We start from the raw sequence: 21,113 nt of genomic DNA on the forward strand, positions 1-21,113 counted from the left end.
CATTTAATATTAATTTTATTATATATATATATATATATATATAATATACATATATAATATATATACTTATAATCAGCTCTCAGTTCCTTACTGTGCTCTCTTTAATTTATCAAATATATTTTTAAACAAGTAAATCCTGATCTCGCAGGTTTATAATAATAATAATAACAATAATAATAATAATATATTTTATTTATAAGGCGCTTTTCTAAAACCCAAAGGTTTATTGTGTTTCCGTCATTGCTTATATATGTATATTTCTATACAGCCCATTTTCCTCCATATCTCAGTGAATATAGGCAGTGTATTTTGGTGCCCAGATTTATTAAACAGATATATTTATTAAAATAATATTTTAGTCACAGAACATTATACAATTAATCTTGATTTTTCCTCTTTTTTAAATTAGTATTTAATATTTTTCTATAACATATAAATGTGGGTGTACTAGTTTTGGAGCGTTATCGTAAGTTATTTTGTTAGATAAGCTCTAGATGTGGCGTATATTTAGTGTATATGCTCAAATATAATATTGTGCAGCTTTCTATAAATATATACATTTAAAAGAGAGATTTGTGAGTGGTATAATAACATTTTATAAAATATTGTTTATTGTATATTACATGCAGATATAAAATATTGTGTATTATTTTGTACAATATTAAGTTATTTATATAAATTAATACATATTTGATATATCTAAAATGTGTGTTATTGTGTAATAATTTGTGTATTATTATTAGGAATAATATTTATAAATATTCATATTTGAGATTTAATGTTACGGCTGCACGGTGGCGCAGTGGGTAGCACGTTCGCCTCACAGCAAGAAGGTTGCTGGTTCGAGCCTCGGCTGGGTCAGATGGCATTTCTGTGTGTTGGCATGGGTTTCCTCTGGGTGCTCCGGTTTCCCCAACAGTCCAAACACATGCGCTATAGGTGTATTGGCTAAATTGACCATACTGTGTGTGTACATGGATGTTTCCCAGTGATGGGTTGCGGCTGGAAGGGCATCCGCTGCATAAAACATTTGCTGGATAAGCTGGCGGTTCATTCCGCTGTGGCGACCCCAGATTAATAAAGGGACTACAGGGAGTACATGCAAACTCCACACAGAAATGCAAACTGACCCAGCTGAGGCTCGAACCAGCGACCTTCTTGTGAGGTGACTGTGCTACCCACTGCAATAAATATTTTAATATTTTATATATCAGAAATGTTGTGTACCATTTTTTAATGTTTGAAATGTACTTTTATTTGATAAGCTATTATAAATATAAAGTATTTAAACATTTATTATTAATATAATAGGTTAAATAATCATTAAATATTTGCATTTGATGTACATTTTATGTTTAATATATATGATCAGCTCTGTTTGATTTCCTCCACCCGTACTGCGCTCTATTTAATGTTTAAATATCTTTTTAAAGGGAATAATCGTGCTCTGGCAGGGTTATTGTGTTTCCACCCCTGCAGTGTCAGAGTCCCGCTGTGATCAATCGCGCTGTGCAGATTCCGCTGTCTCTCATATCCTACTACGGCGTAGGCTTTGCTTACAAATATTACGCATTTAACCATGCTGACGTTGCTAGGTAACCTTCCTCGCGTCCTATTACGTAACGTATTAAATACTCCCAAACCCCGCCTCTGTCAACACACAATTTGCTAACTCCCCCAGCGCCCACATCCTCACATCCAATCAGAGCGTCCGCTTTCCCTAACGTCACCCTGCGTTATTAATATACAAGCGCAAAGCCCTCGCCATAGTGTATAAAGCGTCCGGTAGTGAAGGAGTTAACGGAGAGGGCGGAACTCCGCACCGGCCGCAGTGTAGATGATTGCAATATTGATACCGAGAGCTTCGGAGACGCTACAGCAACATTTAATCATTCAAGATATTATTTTCAACGCCTCATGTTGACCCCGGATGATGATACCGAATGAACGCGACGCGCGGAAACCGACGCGGGGGAATCTGTGGAGATATAAACGTTAATATTACATCATCATCATCGCGTATATTGATTTTAAATATTTACAGACTGGATCATCACCTTCATCCTGACTCATTTGAATGAATAGTTGTTGATTTTCTCATTTGTTTTAAATTTGAGCCGTTAGTAAAGCGCGAGGACGCAATGGTCATCGCCGTGCACGGGTTCGAGCGCGCGCCCGCCGGGTGTCCCGCCGCCTCAGGTGTTGCATGAGCCTCTGTCCGGTCATGTTGCCCGGTGTGGGTGTGTTCGGGACCAGCCTGACGGCCCGGGTCATCATCCCGCTGCTGAAGGGCGAGGGTTTCTCGGTGAAGGCGCTGTGGGGTCGCACGCAGGAGGAGGCGGAGGAGCTCGCGCGCGACATGAACGTGCCTTTCTACACTAACCGGATCGATGACGTGCTGCTGCATCCGGATGTGGATCTGGTGTGCATCAACCTGCCGCCGCCGCTCACCCGACAGATCGCCGTCAAGACTCTGGGTGAGCCCGCTGTTTTCCTCATGCTTCATCAGGAGGCATTGCTCAATGCTGCAGGGCGCTTGTCAGATCTTGTTTTCGTGTTAGGTGTGGCTTTTTTTAATGCATGACAATATCACACACTTGCATCACCAGTCGTTGCATCATAAGAGTGCTTTCTGTCCAGTAATGCACATTAGGAAACAGCAACACACAGTTTCTGCAGACTTTCAAGGGGGTTGTTGCTAGAAGGGATACAGCTGCGGTGGGAAGCTCACGAGAGTTATTTATTAACTTATGAATTGAGTGTGTTGTATTAACCCCAACCCTAAATCCAACCATCACAGTGATGTAAAATAGTAATTATACAGAGTATTATTCATATTATTTATTAAATTACACATTAAATTGTATTTTATTAACCACAGACCTAAAACCAGCCATCACAGTAATGTAAAAACAGAAAGTATACTGAGTGTTATTCATATTATTTATGAAATTACCCATTAAATTGTATTTTAATAACGTCTACCCCTACCAAAACCCTCACATCAATGTAAAACAGTAATTACACAGAGTATTATTCATATTGTTTATTAAATGACCCATTTAATTAGTTTTTTATTAACCCCAAACTTAAACCCAACTATCACAGTAATGTAAAAACAGTAGTCATGCCAAGTGTCATTCATATTAATTACTAAATTACTTATTTAATTGTATTTTACTAACATCTACCCCATCCCCAACCCTCACAGTAATGTAAAAACAGTAAATATACAGAGTATTATTCATATTAATTATAAAATTATTTATTAAATTGTAGTTTATTTACATCTATCCCCACCCCAACCCTAAACCAAACTATCACAGTGATGTAAAACATCAATTATACAGAGTGTCATTCATATTATTTAATAAGTACACATTAAATGGTATTTTATTAACATTTACCCGTACCTCAACGCTCACAGTAATGTAAAAACAGTAATTATACTCAGTATTATTCATATTATTTATTAAATTACACATTAAATTGTATTTTATTAACATCTACTCCTACCTCAACCCTCACAGTAATGTAAAAACAGTACTTATACAACGTTTTATTGATATTGCTGATTAAATGACCCATTAAAGTGTATTTTAATAACGTCTACCCTTACCAAAACTCTCACAGTAATGTAAAAACAGTAATTACACAGAGTATTGTTCATATTATTTATTAAATTACCCATTAAATTGTATTTTATTAATGCATACCTCACCCCAACCCTAAACTCAACCCTCAAAGTTATGTAAAAACTGTAAATATACAGAGTATTAATCATATTACTTCTTAAGTTACCCATTAAACACATTTTATTAACATCTACCTTTTTTCTAGAGATAAAAAAGACCACAGTGGCTTCTCCTACTGCACAACACTCGAGTCATTGGATGAAAATGCTGCTTTATTCTTAAATGCTACATGCAATGTTCAGGTTTTGTGCATAAATCTTATTTGCATCTTGGAATGGAAACAGCTATTGATCATCTTTTTCACATGGATTCATGCATTCATTCAGTAGTGCTGTCTAGTGCAGGGGTGCCCAATCTCGGTCCTGGAGGCCCGGTGTCCTGCAGATTTTAGCTCCAACATGCCTCAACACACCTGCATAGATGTTTCTAGAAAGTCTAGTAAGAGATTGATTAGCTAGCCCAGGTGTGTCTGATTAGGGTTGGAACTAAACTTTGCTGGACATCAGCCCTCCAGGACTGAGTTTGGAGACCCCTGGTCTAGTGTAATGAAATGAGAGTAACCTCAGTGAAAGAGCCTGATCTGAATGCCTGTTAATAGCAGGTGGAGACAGGAGTTTAATGTTGTGTTTGTCTGTTGCTCACTCTGTGAGTCTGTTGTGTGGTCAGTAGAGGAGACGGGCGGACTGACGTTTGCAGGTGTCCAATAACGGTCAGAAATAACCAGTGAGAATCACTCATCTCTGAGGAACATGACCTCAAAATAACCTCAGACAGGAACCATCCACAGACTTCAGTATTATTCTCCAGCACATCTCTCTGCATGTTGAATATCTGATAATAGCCTTATTTTTACAAATAGTGTTAACCTGCTATGGATTTTCTGTATTTAATGTTCATTCGTTTTCTTTTGGCTCAGTCCCTTTATTTATCAGGGGTCACCACAGCGGAATGAACCGCCAACTTATCCAGCATATGTTTTAAGCAGCGGGTGCCCTTCCAGCTGCAACCCAATACTGGGAAACATCCATTTACACTCATACACTACAGCCAATTTAGCTTATTCAATTCCCCTATAGTGCATGTGTTTGGACTGTGGGGGAAACCGGAGCACCCGGAGGAAACCCACGCCAACACGTGGGGAACATGCAAACTCCACACAGAAATGCCTACTGGTCTGGCCGGGACTCAAACCAGCTACCTTCTTGCTGTGCTAACCACTGAGCCACTGTGTCGCCCTGTATTTAATGTTATGCTATTTCATTTTTTTTGAATAAGTGATGTTTTTTCTGTCCAGATTAGTCATGTTGTGATGTTGTAGGTGGTTGCTATGGTGTTGTTATTGGTTGTTAATTGGTTGTAATGTTGTAGGGGGTTGCTATGATGTTATATGGGGTTGTGAGGTTGAGGTTGCTGCGATGGTGTTGTAGTTGGTTGTTATGGTATTTTAAAATGTTGTTATGGTGTTGCAAGTGGTTGCTATGATATTGTAGGTGTGGTTGCTAAGGTGTTGTAGTTGATTGGTTGTTAGCGTGTTGTAGATGGTTGTTATGGTGTTGTAGTTTGATGTTAGAATGTTGTAGGTGGTTGCTATGATGTTGTAATTAGTTGATAAGGTGCTGTAAGTGGTTATTAGGATGTTGTGTTTGTTAGGATGTTGGTGGTTGCTATGGTGTTGTGGGTGGGGTTGTTCAGGTGTTGTATGTGGTTGCTATGGTGTTATAGGGGGTTGATTGTTAGGGTGTTGTATATGATGCTATAGTCTCATTGTTGGTAGTTAGGTTATTGTAGTTGCTGCTATGGTGTTTCATGTGGTTGCTATGATGTTGTAGATGTTGCTGTTAGGGGGTTGTAGGTGGTTGCTACAATGTTGTAGTTGATTGGTCATTAGGATGTTGTAGATGGTTGCTTTGGTGTTGTTGTTTGATGTTAGAATGTTGTGGGTGGTTGCTATGGTGTTGAATTGGTTGTTAATGTGCTGTAGGTGGTTGTTAAGATGTTGGGTTTGTTAGGAGGTTGGTGGTTGTTAGGGTGTTGTGGCTGGGGTTGTTAGTGTGTTGTATGTTGCTATTGTATTATAGGTGATTGATTGTAAGGGTGTTGTATATGTTGCTATGGTGTCGTAGTTGGTGATTAAGTTAATGTAGTTGTTACTATGGTGTTTCATGTGGTTGCTATGATGTTGTAGGTGTTGTCGTTGGTTGCTAAAAGTGTATTGTAGTTGATTGGTTGTTAGTGTGTTGTAGATGGTTGCTATGGTGTTGTAGTTTGATGTTAGAATGTTGCGGGTGGTTACTATGGTGTTGTTCATTGGTTGTAATGTTGTAGAGGGTTGCTATGATGTTTTATGGAGTTGTGAGGTTAAGGTTGCTGCTATGGTGTTGTAGTTGGTTGTTAGGGTATTTTGAGATGCTGCTATGGGGTTGATACTAGTTGCTATGATGTTGTAGGTCTGTTGTTAGGCTGTTGTAGGTTGTTGCTAAAGTATGTTGTAGTTGATTGGTTGTTAGGGTGTTTAGATGGTTTCTATGGTGTTGCAGTTTTATGTTAGAATGAACCCAATGTGGGTTGCTATGGTGTTGTTATTGGTTGTTAATTGGTTGTGGTGTTGTAGGGGGTTGCGAGGTTGTTGTGGGTGGCTGCTAGGGTGTTGTAGCTGGTTGTTAGGGTATTTTGAGATGTTGCTATGGTGTTGCAAGTGGTTGCTATGATGTTGTAGGTGTTGTTGTTGGTTGCTAAAAGTGTATTGTAGTTGATTGGTTGTTAGTGTGTTGTAGATGGTTGCTATGGTGTTGCAGTGTAATGTTAGAATGTTGAAGGCTGTTGCTATTGTGTTGTAATTGGTTGTTAAGGTGATGTAGGTGGTTATTAGGATGTTGTGTTTGTTAGGTTGTAAGTGTAGTTGAAAGGGTGTTGCAGGTTATTGGTAGTTGATTGTTAGAGTGTTGTAGGTGGTTGCTATGGTGATATAGTTTGTGGTCAGAGTATTGTAGTTTGCTGCTAGGATGTTGTAGGTGTTTGCTATGGTGTTGTGATTGTTAGGTTGTTAGAATGTTGTAGGTGATTGCTGTGGTACTCTAATTGGTTGTTAGGATGTTGTAGGTGGTTGCTGTGGGGTTGTAATGTGTTGTTAATGTGTTGTAGATGGTTGTTAGGATGTTGTAGGTGCCTGCTATATTATAGTTGGTTGTTAGGCTGTTGTGATTGATTATTAGGATGTTGTGCTTGATTGTTAGGATGTTGTAGGGGGCTGCTATAGTATAGTTGGTTGTTAGGCTGTTGTGATTGATTATTAGGATGTTGTGCTTGGTTGTTAGGATGTTGTAGGTGGCTGCTATAGTATAGTTGGTTGTTAGGCTGTTGTGATTGATTATTAGGATGTTGTGCTTGGTTGTTAGGATGTTGTAGGTGGCTGCTATAGTATAGTTGGTTGTTAGGCTGTTGTAATTGATTATTAGGATGTTGTGTTTGGTTGTTAGGATGTTGTAGGTGGCTGCTATAGTATAGTTGGTTGTTAGGCTGTTGTGATTGATTATTAGGATGTTGTGTTTGGTTGTTAGGGTGTTGTAGGGGGTTTCTATGGTATTGTAGTTAATTGTTAAAATGTTGTAGATGGATGCTTTGCTGTTGTAATAAAGTTTTGTATGTAGTTGTTGTTATGATGTTGTTGGTGGTTGTTATGGTGTTGTGATTAGTTAGGTTGTTGTATTTAGGGTTGTTAGGATGTTGTAGGTGGCTGCTATAGTATAATTGGTTGTTTGGCTGTTGTGGTTGATTATTAGGATCTTGTGTTTGGTTGTTAAGATGTTGTTGGTGGTTGCTATGGGGTTGTAATTGGTTGCTAGGGTGTTGTACTGTAAATGGTGGCTAGATAGATTTTATTTTCTGCTTCATGCTTGAGAATTTAGCTCTCAGGTTGTTGAATCTTTTTTAAGAATCTGAGTAGAAGGGCGTTATTGTAGATACTTGTCATTCTTGTCAGGTCAGGTGAACTCAGCTGTTCCTCAGGTCATGTTAGTCACGTTCACATCATGGAGATTGCACACTAGCTGTGATTTATGATGATAAGAATCTCATAAGGCTTCATCTTACCCCGATTGTGTATCTGCAGAGCTTCATTGCAGTCATAAAATCAAATCGCACGAGTTCTGTTGTTCTTATTATACTACATGTTTACCTTGTGCTTTTAAAGCCTTACTGTAAACCTAAACAGACAAGGATTTACTGGCTTGTGTGGTAGGATTTGTTCACGCTCAAAAGTTTACTCTGGTCAAGTTGTGAAATGTGTCAATAAAAAGGTAAAAGAGCATTGTGAGTGTTCAGCTCTGAGTAAACATGTGCTTTAGAGTAAATATTTAAGCTGCACTTGTGTGAATGTGTTTCTGCTAATCCGTTTAAAAGACCATTGATTTTTCTCCCATTTTCACATTAGGATAATGTTCATAGCAAGAAGAGCGGATCTGTTCTGTAAATAATGTGATTAACAGTGAATAATTAACCAAGACAGCAAGTCAAGACAGCATTTAAAACCTTTTTTAATTAAAATTGTGGTTAAAAAGATCAGATACCCATTCGTTTTAGTATGATAATTATATGGCTGCATAATATATTGCAAATGTATCGTTATCACAGTAATAGTACTGTATATGCAATAAACATATCACAGACATCTGATAAATGATATTTATTTTATGCACTAGTTTTTTTATCTAAATTTGGCCAATCAGATGGGGCCTAACTATCGTTATCCCCACCTCCCCAGTTGCTGTTTTGCTATTGGTTGGAGCAGCTCAAAGGTGAACCCAGAGCTGAAAATAATGGGCGGGGTCAAGGTTTTCACACACTCATAGTGTTTTAAAGACTAAATGTTTGCACCTCGACAGTTTTGAAAAATACAATTGACCTGTTTATTATAAATCATTAAATAAATAAATGATTTAAAGCAAAGCTAATAAAAATAGGAAAGGTTATATCAAAAGAAAGGTATTATCCCAATACTCAACAACAACGTCGCACAAAAAAACTGCATATTGTCATACTCAACAATAATATTGCATAAAAAAACCTACATCGCCATACTGAACAATAATACTGCATATCTAATATTATCCAAGTATCATACAGCTCTACTTTTGACTTTTCATAAGCAGAAGCATAAAGGTCCACTAGAACAGATATTGCTAATAGTGAAACTGCTTTTAAAGCTCACTTCCTGTGTGAAAGGTGTGTGGTGATGCAGTTTTCTCTCTGTGTGTGTGTGTGTGTGTGTGTGTGATGCATCAATAAGAAAAATGAGCTGGATGAGTGTTTGTACTAGAGAGGGCTGTGCAGTATGGGCAAAAGAAACCTATCACGATTTCCTTGAACAACATTGCGATTTCAATTTTAATGACGATTTTGTCACACACAGACGTTTTCCACTGTGAATTTGAAACATTTACATGTCTCTAAAACAGACATAAGGCAAAATAAAAATCACCAAGCAAAGGTGTAACAATTAGACTATAGAACAGACCTATGACAAGAACAAATGAACAGACTTTCCGTTCACATATCGCGTCTTTTGCGCACACAAGTGCTTTATTTTCAATGGAGACGTGCGGCTTGCTCGCATATTAGGTGTGACGCACTTGCGTATTCCAGGTGCACCTAGTTAACTTTTCAGAATGCTGTACAGTGAGTCACGTAACAAGAACTAACCGATCAGCTTTATACTTTGTATGGATATACACATTTCGGTAGACTAATCAGGCAGTCTCCTGTTCTCGCGGTCTGTTTAGGCGCACTGCATTATGATTGGTTCAAACAGCATACTGTGAGAGAAGTATCAGTCGGGACAGGTGCGTGCAAAAAATCGTGCTGTATCGTACATGTTCAAATCGCGATTTCGATACGATTTCAATTAATCGCACAGCACTAGTACTAGGGCTGCATGATATTGGAAAAATCTGACATTGCCATATTTAGTTTTTCTTCAATAGCTTCATTCATTCATTTTCCTTCGGTTTAGACCCGTATTTATGAGGGGTCGCCACAGCGGAATGAACCGCCAACTATTGCAGCATATGTTGCTTACACATTGGATGCCCTTCCAGCCACAACCCAGTACTGGTAAACACCCATACACACACACATTCACACACACTCATACACTACAGCCAATCTAGTTTACCCAATTCCCCTATAGCGCATGTGTTTGGACTGTGGGGGAAACCGGAGCACCCGGAAGAAACCCACGCCAACACGAGGAGAACATGCAAACTCCACACAGAAACGACAACTGGTCCAGCTGGGACTCGAACCAGTGCGCTTCTTGCTGTGAGGCAACAACTGAGGCACTGTGCTGCCTCAATAGCTTTATTTGAAAGAATTCATTCATTCAAAATGATTGTTTTATTTTTACATCTGCATTAAAATAAAATTAATTACAAGAATAATTACAAAATCAATAAATAATATAATATAAATACAACAGAGCAAAGATAAAAGGTAAATAAACAGTGCTTTATAGTTTTCTGGAGAGAATAACAGTGTTCAGGTACAGAAACAAAAAATCGTACATAAAATTACATGATATAAATCTAAAATTACATGATATAAATCTATTAAAAATTATTACAAATGCGGTTTTATTTTGTCAAAATGCTTTAAACTGAAATATAAAGATGATAAGATTTTGCTGTATTATGGTTAAACTCTGCAGTGACTCCACAAATCTCATGTGTTCAGCATTGAGTGTGTGATTAACTATAATCGATTCTGCGATTGTGATTATTCCAGATTTGAACATTGCGATATCAATGCTGAAACACCATATATGAACCCTTTTCACAAGCCTGTTATGATGCGTTTGGAGATCATCTGCATCTTAAACCCTTGAAAGTTTTAATATATATATTTTTCAGAAAACGAATGAACATTTATATGTATTTATATATGTATTATATCATCTTTGATTCAAATTACAACAAACTAATTCCCGCTTGTGTGAGGCGTTTCTGATGCAGTGTCTATGGGGCAGGACAGTAAATATGACGTTATTTTCTCATCTGGCTGCCGTTATCTGGCTCACACAATTTGTTTCCTTTTTCTGAAAGTCTTTCTAACATCATCATGGAGTTTTTCTTTTATTATGTGAGCAAATAAGATTGTAAAAATGATTTGTTATACTCTCCCATTCACTGCGCTCTATGACGAAACCCGGAAATGTGGAAAGGGTCTATTGTGCAGCTCTAGTTTGTACTGAAGATCAGTCACAGTGGAGTGACAGAAATGTATTTGAAGTCACTCAGTTGCAGGCTGATTGACAGTGCATGTGATGATGGCCCTGTTCACGTTTCTGCCATCCTGTCTGTCCTGTTAGAGTGGATGGATGAGTGCAATTCAGCTTTCCTGGAAGCCTCTTCAGTTTCTAAATGCATTTTTCCTGGAGTTCAGCTTAAAGTCGCATGGTTTAGGGATATAATGAAGTCACGATTGCAATTTAAATGTAATCTTTAATGCTAATGTAAAGAGATCACGAAACTCTGTCATCATTTACTTGTTCTAAACCTGTTCGAGTTTCTGTCTCCTGTTGAACACAAAAGAAGAGATTCTGAAAAATGTTCCATCCATTGACTTTCACAGTACGGCTGTTTATTCCAGCATTCTTCAGAATATCTTCTTTTGTGTTCAACAGGAGACAGACACTCGTAAGTAAATAATGCGGATGGAAATGTTCATTTTTGGTGAACTCTCGTTTTAAGAATGCTTTAGGTAAACATTAGTCATTTATAATTATAATAATAAGAACAATAGTAGCACGGTGGAGCAGTGGGTAGCACGATCGCCTCACAGCAAGAAGGTCGCTGGTTCGAGCCTTGACTGGGTCAGTTGGTGTTTCTGTGTGGAGTTTGCATGTTCTCCCTGTTTTGGCGTGGTTTCCCCCACAGTCCAAACACATGCGCTATAGAGGAATTGATGAACTTAATTGGCCGTAGTGTATGAGTGTGTGAAAGAGTGTGTATGGGTGTTTACCAGTGTTGTTTTGCAGCTGGAAGGGCATCCTCTGCGTAAAGCATATGCTAGATAAGTTGGTGGTTCATTCCACTGTGGCGACCCCTGATTAATAAAGGGACTAAGCCGAAAAGAAAATGAATGAATGAATGAATAGTAGTAATTATAATTATAATAATAAATAATATTAATAATAATATAATAATAAATTTGTTTCATGCTTTTTAACTTTTGAACATTTTGAACTTTAACATGTGCAATAGATTCAGATTTGTTAAGAAAAATAAAATATTTGTTAAGCATTTTAGTGTGGAACAGTTTAATTGGGATTATAAATTAATATGTAATTGTTATTATTAATTAAAAAACACAGCTTCAAGCTTGCCATGCTTTGTACAATACTGATTTGAATATAAAATAATTTCTTTAATTGAATTTTTCCTGTATTTTTAACTTAAATTTGCACTGGGTTAAGATTGTATTAGTGAATTATCCTTGTGTGTGTGTGTGTGTGTGTGTGTGTGTGTGTGTGTGTGTGTGTGTAGTGTACTGAAGTGATCCTCCAGGAATAGGATCTTCAGTGAGTCTCTGCCGCTGTTCAGTGTTTGACTCATTACACCGCTTTAAAAAGCAAACCACATCACAAGCTATGAAGATAAACTTTTAAATCTCTCTTTGATTTTGTTTACTTCTTATGGATTTACTTTTTATATGTTATTAAAAGTGTATGTCTAATTAAATAATTAATAATAAATACCTAAATAATATAAATAAAGATACCTATACAATTTAACAGTCATTTATTATTCCTTAAGTTTAAATAAATTAGGATCCTGCAAAGGATGGTCAGCACTGTCGCCTCACAGCAAGAAGGTCGCTGGTTCGAGTCCCGGCTGGGTCAGTTGGTGTTTCTGTATGGAGTTTGCATGTTCTCCCCGTGTTCACGTGGGTTTCTTCCGGGTGTTCTGGTTTCCCCCACAAGTCCAAATACATGCGCTATAGGGGAATTGATTAACTAAATAGGCCATAGTGTGTATGTGTGTGTGTGTGTGTGTTTGTGTGTGTGTGTGTGTGTGTGTGTGTGTGTATGATTGTGTATGGGTGTTTTCCAGTTGGGTTGCAGCTGGAAGGGCATCTGCTGTGTAAAACATATGCTGGATAAGTTGGCGGTTCATTCCGCTGTGGCGACCCCTGATAAATAAGGGACTAAGCCAAAGGAAAATGAATGAATGAATGACTGAAAACAGAAATACGCATTGTTTTTCTACAGTGGATGTCTGCTTTGGTTTAGTTTGGTGTCATTATGGCTGTATTTGCAGTGAAAGTTGTTGGAGTTTCTGCAGTTTCTGGCATGGTGTCCTTCATCACCTTCTTCATGCAGTGTGTGTGTGTGTGTGTGTGAGAGAGATGTGCTCTCGTTCCCATGATTCCTCTGAATGTGTGCGCTTGTTTCAGGATCTCGGCTTTAAGCCTCCTGGACAACTATTGACATGCTAATGTCTGCTGGAGAGAAACCCGCTCCGAGTGCTGTGAAATTCTCTTTGTTCACTCAGATGAATCGCTTTCAGACGCCTGACAACTGAGCATTCCTGAGCCTCAGTGTGTGTGTGTGTGTGTGTGTGTGTGTGTGTGTGTGTGTGTGTGTGTTATAGCTTAAAAAATTGAAAAAAGAAAATGTTTAGTACAAAATTAGTGCTGGGCAAAGGTTAATCGTGATTAATCAGATCCAAAATACAATATTTGTTTTGCCATAATATACGTGTGTTTATATATATATATATATATATATATATATATATATATATATATATATATATTTATATATTTATTTATTTATTTATTTTATTTTATTTTATTTTATTTTATTTTATTTTATTTTTTTGTGGATATGTAATGCAAACACATGCATATAAACAAAACTATACACATTTTTTTTTGGCACAGATATTTCAAATTATATATATATATTAGGCTTGGGCGGTATCCAAATTTTGATACCGTCAAACCTCCTCCTTCTTTTACCTCGGTATCCGGTATTACCGTGCATAATAAAAAATGATGATGTAAGGCTCAGACAGTGTCACCAAACTGTTGGCTTGTGCCTAAACCATACAGAAACTAAATACCGTATATGTGACCTCAGGTTCACGGTCACCTGTTTGTCTTGTTCGTATTAGAGATCTGCGCGGGACGCTCTCTCTCATTCACACGCATATACATATACACACACACACAGCATCCACATGGATGCGTGCGTGCTCGCTCGCTCGAGAGCGATATTGTTAGACCGCCCGCTCCCGTTCAAATTACACCAGAGTTAGCAACCGCTCCCGTGCTTTATTTGGAAATTTATTCCCGCACCGCAAGAAATCTGGTTGGGTCCGGCGACTACTGCGGTACAGCAGTGGGGGTGATTGCAGACCTCTAGTTTGTATTTACCACGTCTACCTTCTCGTTTGGTCGAAACCCGAAATACTGCCAAACTGCAGAGGTTGTGTTCTTTTTCAAGACCAGGTCACTTGGTGCGCGACTCGCCATCTTACCTCACCTCTCTCTCTCTCTCTCTCCTCCACACTGTCCCGTGATGACAATCACGCATATGCATTTTTAGGCATTAAATTAATAATATTTAATACTTGTCTCCTTTATAAGTGCATTGTTTTTATGACGGTATAGCGGTATTGAAACTGGCACCGTTGCTATTTTTAGATCCTGCAGTATACCATATTACCAGCCAAGCCTAATATATATTTATAATACACACACATTTATCTTGGATTTATATATATATATATATATATATATATATATATATATATATATATATATATATATATATATATATATAAAAAAAAAACCCAATTGTGCTGGGCAAAGATTAATCATGACTAATTGCATCCAAGATAAATGTGTGTGTATTATAAAAATATATTAGGCTTGGGCGGTAATATGGTATATATATAAATGAGCCTTTAAAAAATAAAAGACAACAAAATATATATATCATGATATTGTTGCTGATGTAGTGAAAAATTCTATTAATCTAAATAATAAAAAACAAAAATAAAAAATCTTTTTCATTTAGCTCAACTTGCTGTAATAAAATAACTAAAACTGAATAATAATAATATAAATAATAACATTTATTTAATAATAATAGTACTAATTAATAAATGTATACATATTTTAATAAAATGCTAGTCACACAAAAAAAGTCACTAAAACTTAAAGAAAATGTAGTTAAATATTAATTTGAAATATTTTAAAAATGTGTAATAATATCTATTTCAGTAAAATATTTACATTTATATTTAAATAAATAATGAAATACTACTACTACTAATAATAATAATAATAATAATAATAAATACAAATATTAAATAAATAAATATGATGAATTAATAAAAAGAATACAGCAAGACAAACTAAAATTAAATAGTTTTTAAATTTATTATTTAAATTGACATTTTCTTTTCAAAATATTTATTCAAAATTAAGTACAAATGGACGCAGTTATTTACTATAAATATCAGTCTGTTTCTAAGCAGGTTTCTTATTTTCATTTAGGTTCATTTAATTTACCTAAAATTAAAATGTAAAAATGAAACTTTTAAACAGCAAACAAAAGAACAAAACTGCTAATTAAATAAATAAAACAAGAAAAACAAAAAATATAAGAACAAAATTGTTAATTAAATGAAAAAAAAAAAAAAATATATATATATATATATATATGAACAAAACTGCTAATTAAATGAATAAAACAAAAAATATAAGAACAAAATTGCTAATTAAATAAATAAAACAAAAAGAAAATCTAAAAATAAAAAAGTAAATAAAATATAAGTTAGAAATGACGCTCAAAAACTAATATCTGCTGCTTGTTCAAACTACTTAGTTAAAATCAGCTGAATCAACACAATTCTTGAGTTTTTTTGGGAGACAACTTAGTTGTTTTATGTTCAATCCACTTGAATTTGTAAAAACATTTAAGTTTAAACTAAATCTGTTTGTGTTGGTCAACATTTTAGTGTAACCCAGCATTTTTACAGTGTACAATATTCTCTCAGTGTCAGTAAAACACTGTCAGCATAAACCTCATTAATGCTTTGTCTGAAACGCAGCATTACATCTGAAGTGTTTTACTGTGGTACAGTGTGGTATCTGGCTTCCTGTGGTTTGTTCTCTTCATCCTGCTGAATGTCTGCGTGCGCTGGACTCACACCTTCAGATCGCTCAGAGACGCTCTGTGATGATGTCACAGGAAATGAGGAACAGGAAGTGTTGGTGGCGCTAATGTGAAAAGCAGACCGTTAGCATGTGCTCTTATTGTCTGAATAAGGCAAAGATGGTCAACGCTCATTCGTGACACGTCTGATAACATCCTTCCTGTTCACTGCACGACCTTATATGGAGCTTACACCACCCATGGAGAAATTAATTAACTGAGATATTTATGCTAAAGAGGTTTTCATTCATTTATTACTGTTTTTAATTACAACTAAGCAAAGTTTTTTATTCATTCTTTGCATTTTTGTTGAAATTGTGCCAAATTGTTTTCATTTATTTATTTATTTATTAACTTTTTATTGAAGTTATGCAAGAAATCGTTATACATTTGTAACGATCTATTATCCATTACAGCATTATGCTAAAATATTATAGGTTAAAAAAAGAAGTAAGAAATAAATATTGCTGATAATTCTTGGTATTTTAAAAAATTATGTATATTTATATCATAAATATTTATTTATTTTAAAAAAAATTGAATTTTTTTTCTAGATTATTAAAAATTTGAATTTTAATACATGATAATACTTAAAGGGCCCATATTTTACCTCTTTTTTATGATTTAATATTAATATTCTGGTTCTTCTGAGTGTGCCAGTTTAGGTTCAGTTTAAAACACAATTCAGATTGTTTTATTATGATGTGTTAAAAAGTGTCATGTTGGGGGCGTGTCCACAGTTCGCTGATTTAGGGGTGTGTTGCTTCACATGTAGATTAGTTTCGGCTTCCCACCAACGTAACAAGGGGGCGGAGCCATGAGCTCACCCGCTCTGCGTTTGCAACAGTCTGACAGGCAGTCTGAGAGGAGCTTGAGAGAGGAGCGTGAGAGGATCAGCAATCAGTCATACATGTACGACTCTGACACAGACCAAGCAGAGAGTACAAAATCATTTGTGTCTTTGTACAGTTTTACAGCCAACTGTGTGCTAGTTTCAAGTGCCGAGCTTGTACACCGAGACTAATAACCACACACACTGAATTAACTTTGACTGAGGCACCGGATGCGCCGCTCGAAGCTGCAACACGGCACACCAGACACTCTCTGTGGCGCGGCAGAGACATGAAGTGTCCCGAATCGTCGCGCCACGCATTTTTGAATTGTAAACATAGGTTTCTGCAGCGGTCCGCGGCGCCCAGCCGTCGACTTGAGTGTACCCTGATAGAAACCGATGTTTAGAATTCTAAAACGCATGCTAGTTAAGATCACAGGGAGCTTCTGGGATCGCGAGAAATGCAAACGGCTGAAGTATAAGGTAGACTCAATGAGAAGTACACATGTTTGCAAACCTACCTAAAGATACAACCAATAATTCTGATTAGAGCGATAATGTGGAGAATATTGCTCTTGTGTTGAGCCCAATGAGCCTTGCATCTAAAAATAGAGCTAGCGTGTTCCTTTAGTGATAATGCTTCGACTCACGCTGAAAATGGCGGATGTGAATCAACAAACTGAGGATATGATGACGCGCCTGTCAATCAATATTGGTGGGCGGGGGGACCGCTCTTCTACGTCAGGTAGCGGTCGATTTGAAAACAGCTCCAATTGGTCCACCGTTTTTATGTTGTTAAATTGAAAAAAAAGCACTGGGTGTGTTTATATCACCCCAATATGACAGTCTATACACCATACATGCACATATGACTGTCCAAACAGCTTGAAAAGTAGATTTTTTACCATAGGTGCCCTTTAATTTTTAAATAAACATTAAAGTGTTGCTCTATTCTGAACATTCAAACATTTGACAAATACAACCCTTTTTGTCACATGACCTCATTTACATGCATTTACATATTAATTACAACCATTAACAGAAGTAAATATGGATTTATGTTGCGTTTTCTGCTTCAGTATATATAGTAGCATGTTCATGTTTGCCATTTCTAATCACATAATGAGTTGCACACTGTTCACTGCGGACAGAAATAAACTAGTATTAACAGTAAACTATCCTAAATATAGTCGTATGCAGCGGCTGAATGAAATGTCACGCGTCACGTTTGTCCAGACTTTCCAGACACACCGTCTGGTTTTTGTGTCAAAACATCAGTTATTTCTGACCCACAGCGAAAAAAGGGAATCTTTCTGCTTTAAGCCTGATCAGTCCAGTCCAGTCTGGTTCAGTTCAGCTTGGCTCAGTTCAGTCCAGTCCAGTTTAGTTCAGGTCAGTGCAGTCTAGTTCAGTTCAATTTATTCCAGTTCAGTCGGATCAGTTCGGTGCAGTTTACTTGAGTTCAGTTCACTTGGTTAAGTTTAGTTCAGTCCAGTCCAGTCGAGTTCGGTTCAGTTCAGATCAGTACAGTCCAATTGAGTTCAATTTATTCCAGTTTAGTTCAGTCAGATCGGTTCGGTTCAGTTCTGTTGGTTTAGTTTAGTTCAGGCGGTTCAGTTCAGTCCAGTCCAGTCGGTTCAGTTTGTTTCAATTTAGTCTAGTTCAGTCGGTTTGGTTCAGTCCAGTCCAGTTCAGTTTAGTCCAGTCCAGATAAGTCAGTTCAGTTCATTTCAATTTAGTTCTGTTTAGATCTGTTGATTCAGTTTAGTCTGGTTCTATTCGGTTCTGTTCAGGTCAGTCGAGTCCGCTTCAGACCAGTTCAGTTTGGTCCAATCCAGTCCAGTTCTGTTCAGTTGGTTCAGTTTAGTCCAGTCCAGTTCAGTTCAGTTGGTTTAGTTCAGTCATGTCTGGGTGTTTTACTGATTTATACAACAACTTAGTTTAATTTAGTTTAGTTTACCAATTACCAAAGAACAGTTTAGTGATTTATTCAGAGCAGAAGCTGAACACTGAAGAGAGAAAGAAAACAAAGAGAGTGAACTGTAACTGAGCTGCCAGTCAAACGCAATGACCTTTGACCCCTCGTGCTCTGATAAAAGATTATTTCAGATGGACTGAGCAAACAGGAGGCTTTGCATACAGAGAAAACAGCCCTGATAGTCAAATGATGGTCCGTTTGTATATGAAAACACTGTTATCAGTAAATGACCCTCACGTCTGTCCAAACCTGCCTAACCTTCCATGGTAAAAAGTGGAATTATTCAATATTTTTTATGTAATTATATTATATTATATTATATTATATTATATTATATTATATTATATTATATTATATATTATTATATATTATATTGTTTTATATTATATTATTATATATGATATTATATGATATTATTATATATTATATTATTATATATATTATTTTATATTATATTATTATATTATTATATATTATATTATTATATTATTTTATATTATATTATTATATATTATATTATTATATTATTATATATTATATTATATTATTATATATTATATTATTTTATATTATATTATTATATATTATATTATTATATATTATATTATTATATGTTATATTATTTTATATTATATTATTTTATATTATATTATATTATTATTATTATATATTATATTATTATATATTATATTATTTTATATTATATTATATTATTATATATTATATTATTATATATTATATTATTATATATTATATTATTATATATTATATTATTATATGTTATATTATTTTATATTATATTATTTTATATTATATTATATTATTATTATTATATATTATATTATTATATATTATATTATTTTATATTATATTATATTATTATATATTATATTATTATATTATATTATATTATTATATTATATTATATTATAAAAATTAAAGATTTTTTTTTCAAATAATTGAAATAATATTAAAGAATTGAAATAAGTATTATAGTAAAATATTTGATTGATTTTTCGTAGTTTTTCAGATATTTTCATATAACTATTAAACTATCTTGTTGTAAATGCCTGAAGTCTTCAAAAATGCTTCTGTTTTTTGTTCAAGCAATAAACTCTGACTCTGAATAAACTCTGACTGTAGCAGTGACTGTATTCACAGTAAAGCACAGCTTCTCTTTGCTTAAAAGCAGTTCACATGCAGTACAGTTGGAGACTGTTCAGTGTTTCTGAAGCTGAATTGATCAATCAGAGAAATAAAGTAATTATTATTGCATGTGTTGACATGTCTCAGCAGCAGGATCAGCATATATTTATAGCTCCTGCTGTGTCATCAGAAATGAGATTATGATTCGTCACGATGACTGACTGGTGTGCTTATACTGTACGGCTCAAATACACAAGATTCAGCATGTCAGCAGTGTGAACTAAACTAACACTTAAAATCAAAATGTTTAAATATATAATATTCATATAATATATTTTTATTTAATTATTTGTTTATATATTTATTATAATTATTATTAAATTGTAATATTATTAATAATATTTAATTATTATATTATTTATATATTGTTTATTATATGAATAATACTTATCAATTCTGATCACTTACACATAAAATCAATTATGATTTCATATGTATAATAATCAATTATCAAAATGTGTATTATATTTTCTCAAACATTTCAAACTTTTTTTCTTCAGAAGTGTACTTTTTAAATATGTTTTATATTTAATTGATTTTTTTTATATTTTATATTTTATACATTTTATATTTAAATATGATATATTTGCATTTATTGATTTATGACTAATATCTATCATACTTTCATTTCTGTTAATGCAGATATGACTCTCACAAACTATAATCAGTTAATTTAATATATATTATACATTATAAATGTATGCATAAATGTGTGTCTGTATTTAAAGAATGTTTATGCACATTTCATTTTATTATCCATATTTTTTTTAAACTTTTTTTTATAAAACAAATATGGGTATAAAATTAAATGTACATATATATATATTATTTTCTTTTTTTCATTGTATTTTCCATATGCATTTATTCAATCATAATCGCACACACACTATATTTGCGTGTGTGAGAATCACGAGTAATGTCCAGGGTGACGAAGCGTGTCCTGAACCGGATCTCCTCTTAAGCCCGGGGACCCGACGTTTTCCTTCTCGCTATATTCACTCCAGGCGTTTGACTCTGAAAATCACAATGAGCTGGAGTTCACACACACAAACACACACACACAATAGAGCAAAATGTCAACATGATGACAAGAGAGCACAGAGTCAGCTCACAGACCGCCGAGAGACGTTATTATCTCCAGAACAGCACACAACAACAATCAGGGTCCTGTGTGTGTGTGTC

General features: G+C 35.1%; 1 protein-coding gene across 1 annotated transcript in view; it reads left to right on the forward strand.

The window, feature by feature from the left end:
- Positions 1-1,838: 1,838 nt before the first annotated feature.
- The window catches only part of gfod1 (glucose-fructose oxidoreductase domain containing 1), a 38,006-nt gene continuing 18,731 nt past the window's right edge, over positions 1,839-21,113 (forward strand). Inside the window, exon 1 of the mRNA XM_056451194.1 lies at positions 1,839-2,477. Coding sequence (XP_056307169.1) covers positions 2,207-2,477 — 271 coding nt within the window. The 5' untranslated portion in view covers positions 1,839-2,206. The remainder of the gene's footprint in view (positions 2,478-21,113) is intronic.

This window comes from Danio aesculapii, chromosome 24, assembly GCF_903798145.1.
Source record: "Danio aesculapii chromosome 24, fDanAes4.1, whole genome shotgun sequence".
In the NCBI taxonomy this organism is placed as follows: domain Eukaryota; kingdom Metazoa; phylum Chordata; class Actinopteri; order Cypriniformes; family Danionidae; genus Danio; species Danio aesculapii.